The sequence below is a fragment of the Passer montanus genome, unplaced genomic scaffold (assembly GCF_014805655.1).
Source record: "Passer montanus isolate IOZ18808 unplaced genomic scaffold, ASM1480565v1 scaffold39, whole genome shotgun sequence".
Classification (NCBI taxonomy): domain Eukaryota; kingdom Metazoa; phylum Chordata; class Aves; order Passeriformes; family Passeridae; genus Passer; species Passer montanus.
In genome coordinates, this window is record NW_024368707.1 from 7193063 (window position 1) to 7210594 (window position 17532).

Below are 17532 nucleotides of genomic sequence, written 5' to 3' on the forward strand. Positions count from 1 at the left end.
AGGCACCAGCCACCTAGAGCTGCCCTGGCACAGCCCATCTTTGTGAGTGCCCATCTCACCCAGGCACCAGGTGGGTGTCAGGGGCAGAGGGACAAGTGCTTCATCCTGCCGAGACCTCCTCACACCTCATCTACCCACCACGGGGATCAAAACCTCTGAGTCACTCCACATCTTCCTGGTTCCCTGTGCTTTCTTTCTGGTGTCCTCTCATACCCATTCTCTCTGTCCTCCTCTACCCTTTCACTTCTTCAGCTTTTATTTAACTCCCTGAGGTTCTGAGGGAGCAAACATCTCATTTCCTTCAGGGGAAAAGAGATTTTATGACTGAAGGTGAAGCAACAGAACAGAAGTCTGTAGCAAGTGGGCTGGACCCCAGTGGACAGGCACAAGAAAGCAGCCAAGCCCCAAGGAGTTAGGCACAGAGCTGCACCCAGTGGTCAGCTGGAGGCTGATGCTACTAGAGAGCTACTAGAGAGCTAAAAACGCTTCCCCCTGTTGGAGCTGCTGGGGTTGGCACTCTCCTTGCTGATGCCACATTGCTCCTGCGTCTCCTTCTGACCCAGCAGGGAACAGCAAGCCTGCAGTTCATTGAGTTGACACATCGGTGCAGCCAGCACACCTGGCCCTGGCTCTGTGTGGCTTTGGCTCACTTGGTTCCTGTCACACGTGTGACAAGAGCACGCACACGGCCAGCTCCTGCGTTGTTCAGCTGTGACAACTCGCTGGCTCCTCCACTGCTCCAGGCAACACATCACTGACCCTTCTCTTCCTCTGCAGAGCAAGGGACATCCCAAGGACAAGTGAGGGAAGTTATTGCTGCTGTCATCATCACTGACCTCTTCATTGTGCTCAGGAGAAGAACAGGTGGGAGTTTAAAATGCTGAGCTTCTTCCCTCGTGGTCGAGATGCAGAGAAGAGCATCTGCCTGTCCCCTGCCCTGCTGCTTAGGAGAGATGGAGGGCAGGATATCCCAGGATCCTGCAGGGAGTGGATGAGCTGGAGACTCATTTCTGGTGGCAGGCAGCATGAGGTGATATTTTGCACTGCTTTGGTCTTACTGCATTTTATTTCTTTTATTGTTTCTCTCTCATTTTCAGATAAACCAAAGTCTCAGCAACATAAAAGACTTCAGAATAGAGGACACCTTTGTGCCACTCACCTGCAGTCCTTTGCCTCCTGTTCCTTGACACATCCTGCTCAGAAAAGCCAGGCCTGTCCAAATATTAACAGAGTGCTTGGCTGGTATGGGAGGGGGAGGGCTGCCCTTGGTGGAGGAGCTGAGTGACCATTCAGGGATGCACGCACAGAAAAACACATTTTTATCCAGGGAGGGCAGCTTGGACAGCCTAACTCTGTGCTGCATGGCTGTGTTACAGACAACAGGCACACACTTTTAGAAATGCCTCTCCTCTGAAAAATACATTGCATATAGGTGTGTTTGTATGCCTGCACACATGCATGCATGATGTGGAAGTGCAGGTACATGCATGCATGTGTACATGTTGTAAGTAGATATACAACATGTGTGTAGATGTGTGCCTGTAGATGTATAGACTTGGTCAATGCCTACAAGGCATTAACCAAGATCTTTATGTATTTATGCATTTTATGGGTGAAGCTGAGCATATATGTAGGCAAAAATTGGTATTTCAAAATGGTAAATCCTCAAGCAGGGGAAGTTATGGGTTAAACTGATGGCAAATCAAGCAATCAAAAAAACAGGACTCCCCAGGTGAAAGCTGCAATAAAATTTTTATTAATACACATTTCACTGCTGGGAGTTTACAAGATGAAGAAGATCTGTGTCTCCGTAGTTGTGAAAAAAAAGACAGACACAATGCAGCCCTTTTCTGACCTAACAGGGAATTTGAAGGTTAACACTTAGAAATCTTGTATAAAACCAACAGGGGGGGGAAAAAACCAGAAGGAAAGGGTATGGAAAGGAGGTATATGGCACACAATAAAAGTGAGAATTTATGAAGCATACAAGGTGATAAGGAGCGTTCAAAATAATCTGGAAAAACTGGATTGCTGCAAGTGCTAACGGCACTTGGAAGCAGCTTTTTTCAAAATATATTGAAAACTAAGAAATAGCACTGAGAGCCTAGCCTCTGACTGGGTGGCTAAAGGTAAAACTGTTGATAATGATCACTTTTGATGGAGGCTTCTTGATACAGAAAAGTTAGTCATTTGCATGCAAAAATAAATGAATTTGTGTATTCACACTACAAGAGGATCATAAAAATCTTTCTGCAAATTAAGAAAAGTTTTAACAGCATCTACTAAGCATAAATCTTTTCAGATCAGTATTTGAAGCAAATTTGCATCTCAAAATCATAGAAATATGTGACTGAGGAGGCACCTGGCCCAATGGAGTTTGGAATTTAAAAGTCCTGGTGTACTAGAGAAATCCGGAGGTCTTGGAAAAACATGTGCCAGTGTCCAGAGACAGAAAGTGAGATGACACCTGACTGGTAGATGGTTCTGTTTTAATAATCATAGGTAAGAGAGGGTGAATTTATTACAAATTAGCTAGCAGATGCTGTAACAATTAAAATAATTTTCATAATTTAGTATTAAAAAAAAAGTTGTGAGATACAAACGTGACTTCATTCTTTGACAAAATAATATATTTGTTTGATGAAAGCACTGGTGAAAAGAAATCAAGAAACTTGTAAATTCTGAAGAACAAAAGGATAGCATCTGTATACATCACAATTTGCATTACATGGATTAATTAGCAGCTAACAGGCAAAGCTTCATTGCCCAAAAAGAAGCACCAATCACTGCTGAAAATGTGTGTCTCTCTGCAAGAGCTGTGCTGTCCAATAATTGCACCAGGAGATACAACTGTAAAATCATTGTTGATAAAATTTGCAATTGTCAACGTCAGTAGCTAAAGGAGAGGGAGCCCTTCAGATGAGCACGAGTCACCCGGCCAGGTGAACATCCTCAGCCAAGACAGGATGCTCAGGGGTGTTAGTGGAGGCTCTTCAGGTCCTGCACCACCACACTCCCTCCGTTCAATCCTTGAATCCCTCTGAATTGTCTGACCTGTGGGAACACTTAAGAGTGACCAGGGGCACAGTGTAGCTGCTGGTGGAAGCGGTTTTTGCTCAGATCCTTTCCTCTTCACTTTTGGTGCTGCTGTTCTGGCTCAGGACTCACGGGAGCTGGACTCGGACAGCCCCAGACACCCCCAGGTGGGAGCTGACCCCTGGCTGCTGTGCAGACAGCAAGGAAGGACAAGCTGCCAGGAGCAGGAGCCTCGCTGGCAGCCACTGGAGAAGTCACCTGTGAGCGACAGCGCGGAGTTGAAAGCCCAGCAAAGGCTGAAGCTGCAGCACCCACCCACAGAGCAGCCGCCCACACGGCTCTTCATTATCCTGAAAGCCTGGAGAGGGTCCAGAGCAAAATGACAGGAGCAATTAGGAAGGTCAGACAACGCCTGGCAGGGGACACTCTGAGCCATTGCTGTGGTCTAGCTAAACCAGTATCTCTCAGTCACAGCACAGAAAACACGGAGTGCTGGTGGCACCCTCACCTGTACAGCAAAGTGAGAATCAACCACTGCGAGTTTTGTGCAGGCACGTTCAGAGCAGAGCAAGACATCACATTCCCAACAGTGAGGATGACTGTCCTAGCTAGCAGTCAGCCAAAGGGGTAGACTGTCTTTCAAGGTATTCAGATAAAGGTCAGGATAGTTTTTTCAAGCTGTCCTTTCATAACAACGTAAATTTTTTTTTTAAATTAATTACATCAGTGAAAAGAGGCACTGGGTAAAATTCCAAGGCCTGCGTTACACCGGAAATGAGAGCTGGCACTTTGTCTGCCTTTTTGGCCCATAAACTGACTTGGAAGGAAGGGAAAATATTGGAGATATGGAAGAAATGCATTAGGAGTGGCCGTATTCCTCATAAGGAGAAATATACCGTGGCATTTGATTTTGTTTCACTACCTGCTCTCTGATACTCCCCACTAGAGTCTGCAATTACTGCACCCCTGAAGGTCTCAAGCTGGATTTAAATAGCAAAAACAAGTGAAGTATATACTCTGAAACAGAAAAAAAGTAATAGTCACTGATAAACAAGGTGACCTTGTGCTTAACGGCAATATTCATTCAATTTTAAATATGAAACACTTATTACGTAAAATGTCACTGAGACTAAGAGTGCATCAAATATAAACTTGATTGCATTAAGAAGACAGGGATAAATAATATTAGTCCTTCTGCTTCTCTGGGAGACAGCCACGCTGCCTTCCAAGGTCAAATGTGCCGTGGCCAAGTGCCACATGGCATCACTGCCTGGCCACGTGGATCAAGGAGCAGGAATCTGGTCATCATCTGATTAGCTGCTGGGCACACCAGCCCATTGTAAGGCACACTGTGTCAGTGCAAATAAATATTAAATTTAGGCATTTAAAACTGACTCCTTAGTAGAATTGTTGGATATAGGATACAAAATATTATACGTTTTGTCAACGTGCAAAACAAAAGATTAAGTTCTTTGCACTCGAGCCAACAAAGATTACTTGGAGGCTGTGGCTGCATTGTTTTGTGGATATGGACAAGCCAGAACATCTAAGGTGGTATTAAAAGAGCAGATATTTTTCAAAGAGTAAAGCAAAGCTCAGGATTATATTTTCCCCATAGGTTCCATGTGTTTGATTATGCTCATTCAATTTTAGTCAGCAAAATAGATTCAGCAGTTTAACTACATTGGTTTAGAAGCACTTTATGAACAGAGCTGAAGCTCAGCTCCCTCCAAGAAAGCATACACTGAGCAGAGGTAAATAATTTAAACAAACTGTGTTTGCTTCAACCTCACATTATATCACAACCACACATTCTGCAGTGCTTCCAGAGCTGTGGGCAGCACACGTACGGCAGCACAGGCACCGTGTTCAGCCAAAGCCCTTTTCTGGAACTTGGCAGACACAAGAACAGGAGAGGCCACTCCCAACCCTCCAGGTCAGTGTGCTGGCCCCCACCAGCCACGCACCTGCCACCTCGGTGACACTGGAACTCAGTGTACGTGCACCACAGGAAAGACACGGCTCACCAAGGATTGCTTTTCAAGCTGCAGAGGTGTCACTCCAGAAACACATGAGAATGCTGGATGGAGCTCTGAGCAGCCTGGCCCAGTGAAAGGTGACCCTGCCCAATGGGGTGGGACTAGATGATCTTTAAGGTCCCTGACAGCCCAAACCATTCTCTGATTCCTGGCATCTCTGAAAGTGTCAGAAGCCTTGAGAGTTGTGCTCACCCTCACATGTAACTGCCAAGTTCATCACAGATCAGACTGCAAAGAACCCTTTATGGGGTCTGAAGGGTTACAGAATTCTGACCAAAGACACATCCTCACTAGTGCTGCGTGTCTGCTTCTCCTAGTGACACCAATCTTCTGCACTGAACACTTTCTCTGACGTGTCCTTCACCTGGACTTCAGTAACATGAGCAGTGATAAGCTACAATGGACAACAAAGTGCCTGTAGCATTTCATATTCTCTGCCTCTCAAAAACCCCACAAATAAACAGAAACCACACACCAGAAAAAAAAAATAAAAAGAAGAAGAAAAAAAAGGATCAGTCTTTTTATTTCTCAAGGCCTCCAGCTCTGAATTGTGTCCCAGACAAAACACGGGACTCATGCTTCCCTCCAGAGCATGATGTACAACATTAAGTCAATCCAGCTCCCACCCACTGCAAAAGCATGCTCCTCCTTACAAGTCCCAGTTGAAAATTCCACTTCTCCCAGCACACCCAGGTGGGTACCCATGCATTTCCTTCAATGAGTGATGAGCAGATGCTGAAAAATAGCAGATATTCTCTCCGGATTAAAAATTAACCAAGAAATTCAAAAAGCCCTTCTGGAGTGGAGAGGGCTGATTTCAGGCTCCAGGAGCAGCAGCAGTTGGCAGCAGCCCCTGGTGAGGAGAAACAGCAGAGGAATGGCGAACATCCTCACCCCTGTCCTCAGGAAGGTTGCAGCATTGGGAGCTCCTTCTCCTGAATCAGGAAAGGAGAAAGGAGAGGAAAGAGACACAAGCACATCCCTCTGTCACTGCTGCTGTCCCCTTCACCAGGAGCTGGGTCAAAGCACCTGGACCACCACATATCTTTTGTCTTGCAGCAAGAGCCAACCACTGCACAAGTCCTGGCAGGCTCCAGTACCACAGGCAGCATTCATCCAAGCATGCATCCAAACCTTCAGGAGTGGACCAGAGCACACACACTGTCAGGTTGGCAGAGGACAGTATGGATGTCCTGCTGGGGGCATAAGCACCATGGAGCAGTGTGCCAGGCTGCTCCAGACTCTCTTAGTCTCTAGCTGTGCTAATCTCTCATCTTTTTTATTCATCTGAAGCCCAAACAAGCCCCAGAAACTGTTCCACCACCTGCCCCTGGCCAAACTGGGGCATCATGTTCAGCTCTGTCCCCTCCTGAGGCACAACATTGGGGGCAGACATTGGGTACACACTACTCGGAGCAGTTTCAGCCATTTTACTCCAGAGATCCTTTAAGACTCTTGGACAAGTGCCATTGCTCCCAGCAAGTTGTTACTGTTTGCTTTGTCAGTGCAGAACAGCCTTTTCCGGCAGCCGCTTCAGTTTCAGACACGTTGGCTGGCAAACCCCACCCTGCTGAAGAATGGGTTCTGCCACCCTGATCTCATCACTCGGCGCTTCACACAGGCTGCAGAGGTGTCTGTGATGGCCTTATCTCCCCTGGGCACTCCCTGCACAGCCTGATCACTGTTTTGCCCTTCACAACATCTGGCAGGTGCCTGATGCGTTTCAAGAGAGATCTGTTAATTTTGATTCCTTTTCCTAGCTGTTCCTTGTTTGACCCAGCTTACTGCCTTTCTATATGCAACATTACAAAGTTTCTCTACTTTTCCAGTTGTAAACAACCCCAGATGCTTTTTGGAACTTCTCTTACCCCACTGGACAATTGTTTCTGTAGCCCACAAGCAAAGGTGTTCGCCCCATTTTTCATCCCATGAGTGTGCCTAGTGACTGAGGATGGCAAAATGTGACAGGAATGAATTCAAGGTGATGAAAACGTGAAAGGGGGGACACTTTTGGACACGCAGCAGAAAACAGCTGGGACAGGTGCTGTTATAGGTCATCAGTGCTGGGCACTGGAATGTCACAGAGAGGGTGAGCGATGAGTAAGAGGGAACAGCAACCCTGCCCCACCAGGTAGTGGTGTGGTGACAAGAGGAGGCAAAAGGGGTCAGGGACAAATGAAGGGCAGTGGCAGAGGGCTCTGTGGGGTGGTGGCACTGATTGCCCACCATATCCAGGTGCAGCTGGCAGAGAAGGAGGGCACAACTTTCTTCTCTTTTTGAGTTCATTCACTACTGTTCTTCCCATTCAGCTCCCTCTCCTTCCCTTGTTTTCAATCCTGCTTTTTATAATTTTCTTTTCCATTTTTAAAACAGTTCTGAACCCTGTGTTTCATTTAGTATTGGTTTCTTTACAAATTGCTGGTTTTCCCTTCTTTAATATTTCTGTACATACCTACATCATCCTCACAGACCCATCCTCCCATGAAATACCATCAACATTTTATTAAGTCCTTAGCATGAAGATCAATTCCTGATAAACATACACATCCTCATACCAGGAGCAAATACTTTGAGATTCTTTACTGGCAGGGGATATGAAAGACAAAAAGCCTCAGACCCCTTGAAGTGGACCATTTTTCAAGGTACAGAGGAAGATTTTTCTCTAAAAAAACAACCTATGTGTCTCACTTAATGCAAATCCCTTCCCAACCCCAAAATTCACCAAGGTGTATAAACTTCTTGGTACATGAGATGTATCTGAAGTAGCTGAAATCTTGATATAGAGTTAAAGGAAGAAATGACAGAATGGAAGAGTGATTATAATGAAGAAAACTCACTCTTCTCACTATCACTAGAAGTAGTCACATGGCTTGACTACAATTCACGTTTTGTTGGCCAACCTTTTCTGCTTAAAAGGATGAAACAAACAAAAAAAAATTAATATGAATGGATCCAGATATTCTGAGTCCTACAGAGGACAAACTTGAGATTACTTCATTATAAAAACCAAGACAACACCAAAGAGTATCTTGTAACCTAATGCTTCACTTGAATTTATCAAGCTACAGCTTGAACAAAATTTAGGTTCTTTGCCTCCTGGGCCATTCCAGACCTTTCAGACCATTTCCAGACCATTGCGTCACTGCTAGCCTGAGATCTTGCAAGGGAAGACATAAAACCTCTCAAGCAGAAGAATGAATTGAACATTGGAACAAATAAAAGGGCGACTGGAAAGTGGGGGTGATGCCTTCTACTCCTCCTTTTGAGAAGGGTGTGGTGGGAGGTGCTCCCTTGGGCCATTTGGCTATGAAATCTGGCCTTGCCCAGAAAAGAATCAGGATTTATAGATTGACTTTTCTTCTTAAGGGCTTAATTACATTTGGATTCCCTTTTCAAGGGTATAGGTTTTGGCTTGTATTCCAGAGGAGAGATCACCATCAGCAGAGCCGAGAAACAGAAGCAACATGAAACCACTGGGACGGGACTGCCTGGGGAGGGCATTTGGAGAATCACACGAGGCAGTGTCAAAAATCAAGCTGAACATAAGCAAGGCTGTCGTGTCACCAGCTCTGGTAAAGCTGCAGGCAGGCAGCAGGGAGCACCTGCGTCCACCAAGCTGTGCAGAGGCAGCTGCTGCCTTGGGCTCGCAGGGACCAGCCCCAGCCCTGCCATCTCTGTTGGCTGGGGAGCAGCAGCTGCTGGATGAAAAACTGGTCTGAGGTGGCTGCTTCTGCCTCTGATCTCCAGGAACAGGCAGGAGAGATCAGGAAAGGGGTGGGGACAGAGAGCCAGGGAGTCAGGTGGCTGTGATAATGGTTATATTGTTCGGGCTGGAATGAGGAAATTGAAGATTTCACATGGGGGAGCAGGGGAGGGTGGGGGGACGTCAAAGAGGCTCCATCTTGATTGCCCACTTATTAATTGCCCCTCAGGACAAGGCAGATGCAGAACCAGTCCTATAGGTTTGCTGGCTGCTGTTCCAGCCTGGACTGTCCACCCAGCTTCCAGATGTGTGTTAGCTTAGCTGCGCCAGTGGGTGGGAATTTTGATCTGGCCATTCCCACACTTGGTCCCATAGCAGCAGGACTGGAATGAGATCAGTGTCTGGGGAGCTGTGGATCTGGCTGGGAGATCCTCCATGAGAGGATGTGCAGCAGAGGTAGAGTTTGGTGACTCTGATTCTCTCGTGCAGGACAACGGGTCACAAGTAATGAAGATGGCAGCTGGCTTGGACACAAAGTTGTGTGGCTAAAGAGTCTGGGTCACTGGGCTTCTTCAGCACCCTGCCTCATACACCATTTCCAAGAAACAACATCCCTTACCCTGAAATATGGATGACAGATGGGAGTCAGCTACATTTTTCAGAAGCTAATTCAGGTTTGCCAGATAAGTCTTCTGGGGTGCACTCACCTTGACTTCATTGTCCTAGGAAGAGAGACTAGGTTCCCTCCACCCAGTCTCCAGCAGGACTTTCTCAGTCCTACAATATTTTATTTTCATGATTCTGCCCAGTAGTCTCCCATCTTTCATGCTAAAAGGTACAGATAACACACAGAGCTTCAGTTTTCCCCTGGGGCTCCCTTTTGCTTCACCAGAGTGGTTCTCTGCAGCCACGCTGCTCCTACAAGGTACAAATGAAGACCTGCACTGAGAATCAGCCTCCTGGGGACATGAAAGAATGGAATTGTGTACATGGACATGCTCTTGCTACTTATTTGGGACAGACACCACTGCTGCCTAGCAAGCTACATCAGTAGCAAGAGAGAAGGCATTCAACAGCCCTGTAGATTGGTCTGCAAATCCCTGATGGCTTCTTAATAATGACACTCTTTGGAGATCCCCTTCACACCTAGGGAAACACCTCCCTGCTGAAGACAGCAGCCATTCAATGTGCAGCCTCACATCCACCCATCTTCGCCACCTACTGTGCTGGGGCTTCTTTGGCCAAACAAACTTACAGCAACATCCACAATGCTATTCCTTGACTGTTCAGATCACTAGTTTTAATGAAGAAAAATATAAGCAGTCCAGAAATAATCCCAAAATAATCACTGGGTTTTGCTTTGTAGCAGAAGGAAGGTACAATTGAATTTACAGATATATGAAATAATTAAATGGATCAAAGGTCTTACAAGTAGCTCAAAAACATGTATAATTTGTCACACTTGGAATCCATACCAGAAAGGGAGATTTTTTTATTTTTTTTTCTCCCATGACAGCAGGGACAGTAGCAGTGTGTAAAAAACAAGCTTGTTCTATTTTAAAATGTTATGTGCACTACAGATCATTATCAAATTCCTACCTGGGCAGATAATCGACGTACCTGGTAAGGAAACATTTCAAATTTGGTGCCATAAAGAGTGATTCATGTTTACTCAAAGGTTGTTCAGTAGCAATAAAAAGCAATCATGCATTCAGAGCTTGTGAAGATGAAATATACAGAAGCACTGCCCAGAACAACAGGGCGCTTCCCATTTCACAAGAAAAGGAACCAGTGACAAGGATCTTCTCAGCATAAAGCTCCTTGGATTTAAAATGTTGTTAGAGGTGGAGCAAATATGATGAACAAAAACTTCCAAAGATGATTTGTAGTGCCTGATGGAAGATCTTTTATTCTGTTGCAAGACTTGGGATTTCAGAAGACAAATTATCCCATAATTGCTGAGCCTGAATGGCAGTGAGGGTAATAACCATCACTGTCAAAACCAGTTCCATCAGGTGTGACTCACCTTGATAGGTCAATACCTCTGGATGGAAATATCCAGAAAGCTGTGGATGGGCAAAATGCTCAGAAGACTCTTGTGTGAGGAAAGCTTGAGGGAGGAGTGAACCCAATCACCCAAATGATCAACAGGAGTTGCTTTTGCAAACTGCACCAATAACTCCTTACCACTGACTTCTGTTTCAGTGCAGTGTGCCTGAGGAAAATGGTACCATTTTTGACTGACAATCTGGGTCAGAAAATGGTCACTTCCGTGATCTACGTCATGTATACACTAAGGGAAAAAAAAAATAAAACAGCACAAAAACTGGGAAGATGTGAGTAATAATTGAAAAAGCCCAAGCCTGAAGACTTAGCAAATTCTGATCTTCTGGTGGAGATTGAGACTGGCAGCTGAGCTGGCAACAGGAGACTTGTCTGCATTGACTCTAAAGTATTTGAGGAATCAAGTGATAATTGTGTTTGTAGCAATGTTAGAGATAAATGTTTGGTCCCTTTGTGCACTGGCAGTCGATCTGCAGCACACCTGTGCGACCATGGGGACACAGACACTTTTACAGACCCATGGCCAAAGGTGATATTCACACAACTGGAAGTCACCTCAGGGCTGATACCTGCTCCAAGGTGTGCCCCAGCAGCAGATAATGCACAGACACCGGGGGGGACAAAGAGGGAAAGGGGAATTGCACAGAGCACAGCTGTCATGGCCACTGGAAATGGGCAAAGGGCCAGTAAATGGCTTTTCAATTCTTAAAAAAACCCAAACAACACATGGGTAAAGTTTTCTGAAAAATAGATTTAGATGTGTATGTGTATAGAGAGATACACAGATACATGGGCATTATCATTATCTGCTATTCTTGTCCAAATCTAGTCAAAGACCAAAAGTTCTCCCAAACAACACGGTGAGGGAAATTGTCAGCTATGACAAAATGCTGAGAAAATTGTTTTAGACTGTCATTTGAATACAGCAAATCAGTCCAGATGTCTGAGGTCTTAATTACTCCTCACCTCAAAAGAAAACAAAAAATGTAAGTTACCTTTGTCTCACACCAACAAAGGGGACCATATTTCTGAAGTAATTTGCAAAAATCAGTTGAAGACAATTTAAAATCCTTTTACATACTGTGGAAATCAGAGAATGCCTACGAGTTACCAAATTTGTCTGTAGTTGCTAGGTGGGTCCTGTTAACTTAAATGAGTATAAAAGATACTAATTTATAAAAGGCATTTTCAGGGCAAAATAACTTTTGTTACTCCAGTAAGACAGAGTCACAATTCCAGTAGGAGACGTGGTACTGGAAGATTAGTCCATTAGTGTAACAGTAATTTCAGGAAATTGTGATAATAAAAGTCACACAAGTTTCTCTCTGTGAAGCGACTGGATTGGAGCTCCATAGTTTCCAGTGGTAATTGTAAAAAGTAAAGCTGCATAATTCCCAGTCTCCAGGTCTGTCTGAGCACATGAAACTTGCACCTGGCACCAGCCAGAAGAGATCACTTTCCTCCACTAAGTGACATTTCCTGCTGGCACTGCCCAAGATGGGGTACTAACAGTGGACACAAGACTGACACTGAAGATGGTGGCGAGCATCAAAAGCCCACCTTATTGCAAAAGCCAGGCTTTTCTAGCAGTTAGCTGGTTATCAGTGTACACAGTTTTAAGGCACAACAAGCCCAAGTCAGCCAATCACCATACACCACGATGGGGACATGCAGCAGTCTCTGCAGCATGACTCTCACCTCTCTCTCCCCCTATTCCAGGTGAGTCCCTCTCCCACAGTCCTCTTCTGCTTAGCCAAAGCAGCAGGCCTGAGCCATGATTTCACAAGGGCAACAAGGCCCTTATTTCATCAGGCTTCAACTAAACAATTCCCCCTTTTCTGTTTTCTGTGCAAAGGGTTTGTGTACCCTGATGTTAAAACGATTTGCACTTGTAAGGCCATTACCTTATTAAAAGTATTATTGGTCATCTGCTGGACACAGGATAAGATACATGGAATACAGATCACAATCAATAAAACCCATCAAATACAACCAGGCCACTGATAAAGAGACTCACAGTATAGAAGAACAAAAGGATAATGTCCAAGATCTCCTAGGAAGTGGAAATAAATGGCTACTGTTCTAATGTTCATGTGGTTGGAGTTCAGGGGCCACGCTGTTTAGGCAGGAGGAAGTCCATCAGCTGGAAATGTTGACCTTGACATCACTGACTGTCTGTTTGGAAGCCTGGAACAGGGAATGACTGCAGAAGGTTAGTAGGAACTCAACACCATGATGATGACACACCTCTGTTGGCAGGTGGCCCCTGTAAGTCTCCAGACAGCCATGATTTGGCAGTCCTACCTCTGCCCCTGCCTCGGCCACGAGAGCTGGATGCTGATTAGGTCACTTTTCTTTTCACTGGGCCTCATCCTCTCAGAGGTGATCAATGTTTGTCCAGACGAGCAGGCAGCCACCCTCGACCTGTTGGCAATGAAACACATGCACACCTTCTCCCCTAGGTTAATCAGCTGGGCCTTGCCATTGCACATCTAATTGGGAATCTTTATGTTGAAGCTTTTAGAAATTGGTTCTGTACATGCAAATCTTCAGAGCAGTATCGCTCTGCTGGGGACTAAATTTGATTATTTGTTTTCAAAACTTCTAGTGTAAATTTTGCATTATCTAAATGTTCTTGAAGAGCTGTACACCTTTTTTGGGGTTTTTTTTTTACAACATGCACATTTCTCACTATGCACATGAAAGTAAAACAATACACATGGTAAAGCAACAAACTCACACTAAGCAGACATAGGCAAGGAAATACACTAAATCAGTAGCACACGAGAGATAGGATGGTAATTAAAAATTATACATTATCAGTTCCCTAAATACTGTACTATCACCCAGAGGTGGGAACAGCTGACAAGCCTCATTTTTAGTGAGGACAGGGAGAACCATGCCCAGGTAAGGTTTCCAAGTTCACTTTAAAAGAAGTGTCATGAGTCCAAATGGGCAAGTCAAAGTGACTGGAGTATTGTTTTTATGCAAAAAACACAAGGGTTTGTCAGAGTACTGCCTGACCAGCTAGAGCCATGGCTTGTCCAGAGCCAAGGCCTTACCTGGAAAGGTCTCCCTAGCACACCTTAAAAACAAGCCTTTCCTTAACAGCAGCTAGGAAAGTTTCCTAAAATGGTGGATGTCTTGCAGATAGTTATAAAAAGACATGTTAAATCTCATAAAGCAGACAGCTTGTCATTTATCCTCAGTTAAATAGTATCTCATGGACAATACCTGTCATAAGAATTCAGTGAATTCATGTCATGACATTAAAACAGAATAAGAGTTAAAGAAAGAAACTACTACACCGCTTACAACTAAGAACAGTCATGATCTGGAATTGTTACTCATTCTTCAGTGTTACCAATGGAAGATAAAACAGCAGCGATTGTTAAAAATAATTATGTCAATTAATCAGTGTGAAACATTTACATTCACAAAATCCTTGATGACATTAAGGATTTCAGAAACTGTATTTTCACATATTTTACACAACTTATTATCTTATATTTTTTAACAGGTGGCTACTAATGTTTCATCAGTTATTTCAGTTGGTTTTATCTTATCGCTATAACAAAATAACTGCATCTTGTAATTCAAATGAGCAGACATTAACAGAAATTAATCTTAACAGAAATTAGCAGATCTTAAATTTAACAGAACCTTAACCTGCCAGAACTCAAATGTAACAGAACTTCAAAGTAACAACATGCAGGCAAACAATTGCTTTATAACTGAAATAGCAGTAACATGGATTTACTGGAGAGATTATAAAGGTGTGCCAAATATATTGTGATTTTATGCATTTGTAGCAAGGATTTTTCTGATGTAAGTAACTCTTTACTAGAGTTTTGGTTTTGGTTTTGTTTTGTTGTGTTTTTAAAGTGCAGCTTTACTCAGAAAAAATGACAACAGTGTAGTTTTTGGCAAATTGCCCTGCAAACCTGCAGTTTTTGAGATTGCCTGTACAATAGATTTGAGCTTGGCCTTATAAAGGTCAATGGGGTATAAATATTCAAGGCTAAAACAATAAGAACTTAGTTATATAATGCCATGAGTTTTACACAAGTAACTTGGTTACTTTAGTGGGTGTGTAAGACTGATAAACTGTTTTCATACCAAAAGATTCACAATAAAATTACCTTGTTAAAGCTGCGAGGTAAAAAGCAAGCGAACTGGTAACACTGGGATAAGTTTGTCTGCCTTTGCAGAGGAATTTCACATTGTAATTATAACTAAGTCTTGAAGAGCAACTGCAGATAAAGTTCAAGGTTTGCCTGGAATGTGAGCAAAAGAATGTCAAATTTATGACTTGTGCCAACTGCAGGCTTGAAAGTTAATTGTTGTTCCGTTAACATCGACCTAAAATATTTGCAAGGAGGGATCCCAGGAGGCACTGTATCTTACAAATATGAACCTTCTTGTCCATCAACTGAAATATTACCCATTTGCAAATATTTTTACAGGCATGTAAGATTTTGATTACCATGGTAATAGCTAACACCATTATAAATTAGCAAAGAATCAGTGTAAATTCAGTTCAATCAGACCTCAAATCAAAATTCCTGAAAAGGGAGCACACACTCCACAGGGCAAGCTCCACCAATCACGCAATATATCAGTGTCTCTGCCAAGGAACCCAGATCCTGCCCAAGTGCTGGGCAGGGTGGCTGTACCATCCAGGGGCTCCAGAGGGTATGGGGAGCTCTGACAAGCTGGGGGGCTTTCAAGCCCAGGGGATCCAGGTCCCAGAGCGAGTGGGGTCCCATCACTGCCATCCCAGACATGGAGGTGGCATGGTGGTGGTGGCCACTGTGGCTGCAGGGCCTGATGCTACTGTGGGGCTGTGCCATGGGCAGGGGTATCAACCCATTCCCAGAATCCTTGTCCTGGATCCATGCCCAGAGTTCATTATCTATGTCTGTCTAGGACTCCCTGCTGCAGCTGCACACAGGAGTTTTTAACATTGAGGTTTCTCTCATCTAGTAAAAAGGCACAGGGTTTTCTAACCTGTACTAAAAGCTGCTCCAGTGTGGAGAAATGACTGTAATATCTGTAAGGGTCTGCCTTGCCAAGCTGCTCCATCCCATCATTGCAACCTAGCATCCTGGTGCTTTGGTCTGTGGGGCTTTGTTGTTGGCCCCAGGCCTCTTCCTCACCATAATCCTTCCTCCTGTCGTTCATAGGCAGAGGAAGATAGAACAAATTTTGGAAGGGGGGAGATTAAACAGAGGAGCTCTCATGAGTTGGGCAGTGACGACAGCGGCAGCAACCTCTGCCTATCGACTTTGAATTGCAGCAATGAGTCCCAAATCAAGCCCCACATTGTTAGTCTTCTTCTGGCTATTTCATGGCCCTTGGTAGCTGCTTGCCATAACATTTGCCCTGCTTCCTCCCATGTTCTGACAATAAAGGCAGTCTGCACATCAGTCTGTACATTCACACTCGCCTATTTCTCTTGCACCAAATGAGCAAGGTGAGTAGCGCCCGCTTCTCATATGTGACACCTCTCTTCTGTAATATTCACAAAAGAATGTTCAAATCAGATTTTTCTTCTGCTGATATTTGAGCCCCCATGTCTCTGATCCCAGTTGCTCACCTGGAGTCAGGTGTCTCTGCTTTCTTAAATCGTCCAGACTTTCAGTCTCTCAGGTCTGCCTGTTTTGCTTGACTGAGCTCCACCGCTGGCTGCTCTCAGGTCTGCAGTCCTGACCCTAACACATCCAGGGTCACCATTTAATGGTGGACACAAGACTGACACTGAAGATGGTGGCAAGAATCAAAAGCCCACCTTATTGCAAAAGCCAGGCTTTTCTAGCAGTTAGCTGGTTATCAGTGTACACAGTTTTAAGGCACAACAAGCCCAAGTCAGCCAATCACCATACACCACGATGGGGACATGCAGCAGTCTCTGCAGCACGACTCTCACCTCTCTCTCCCCCTATTCCAGGTGAGTCCCTCTCCCACAGTCCTCTTCTGCTTAGCCAAAGCAGCAGGCCTGAGCCATGATTTCACAAGGGCAACAAGGCCCTTATTTCATCAGGCTTCACCTGTAGACAATAGGATATGGACCTGCATGGACTGTCAGCCCAACCCAGGATAATTCTAATCATGGAATGGTTTGGGTTGGAAGGGACCTTAAAGGTCATCCAGTTCCAACCCCCCCTGCCATGGGCAGGGACACCTTCCACTAGATCAGGTTGCTCAAAGCCCCGTCCATCCTGGCCTTGAACGCTGCCAGGGATGCAGCATCTACAGTTTGTCTGGGAAACCTGTTCTGGTGCCTCGCCAAACTCACAGTGAAAAATATCTCCCCAACATCTAATCTAAACCTACCCTCACTCAGTTTGAAGCCATTCCGCCTTGTCCTATCACGACATGTCCTGATAAACAGTCCCTTCCCAGGTCTCCTGCAGCCCTGTTAGATTCTGGAAGGCTGCAGCAAGGTTTCACTGCAGGCCTCCCTTCTCCAAGCTGAACATCCCCAGTTCTCTCCCTGCAGCCTGCCTTCACAGAAGAGGTGCTCCAGCCCTCTGATCATCTTTGTGGCCTCCTCTGGACTCCATCCAAAAGGACCATGTCCTTCCTGAGCTGGGGGCTCCAGAGGTGGATGCAGTAATGCTCCGAGGAAGCTGCATTTTAATAAGCATTTGACTATATTAGTCCATTCAACTCACACCACCCACTTTT

The 17532-nt window shown here is 44.8% G+C and overlaps 1 protein-coding gene across 2 annotated transcripts in view; it reads right to left on the bottom strand.

The window, feature by feature from the left end:
• Positions 1–1480: 1480 nt before the first annotated feature.
• The window catches only part of VAMP1 (vesicle associated membrane protein 1), a 34661-nt gene continuing 18609 nt past the window's right edge, over positions 1481–17532 (bottom strand). The window contains exon 5 of one of the 2 annotated variants that reach the window (XM_039717862.1): positions 1481–3294. In XM_039717862.1, coding sequence (XP_039573796.1) covers positions 3158–3294 — 137 coding nt within the window. In that variant the 3' untranslated portion in view covers positions 1481–3157. Of the gene's footprint in view, positions 3295–16593; positions 16893–17532 lie in introns of those variants that run through there. The other variant, XM_039717860.1, reaches the window with a different exon arrangement.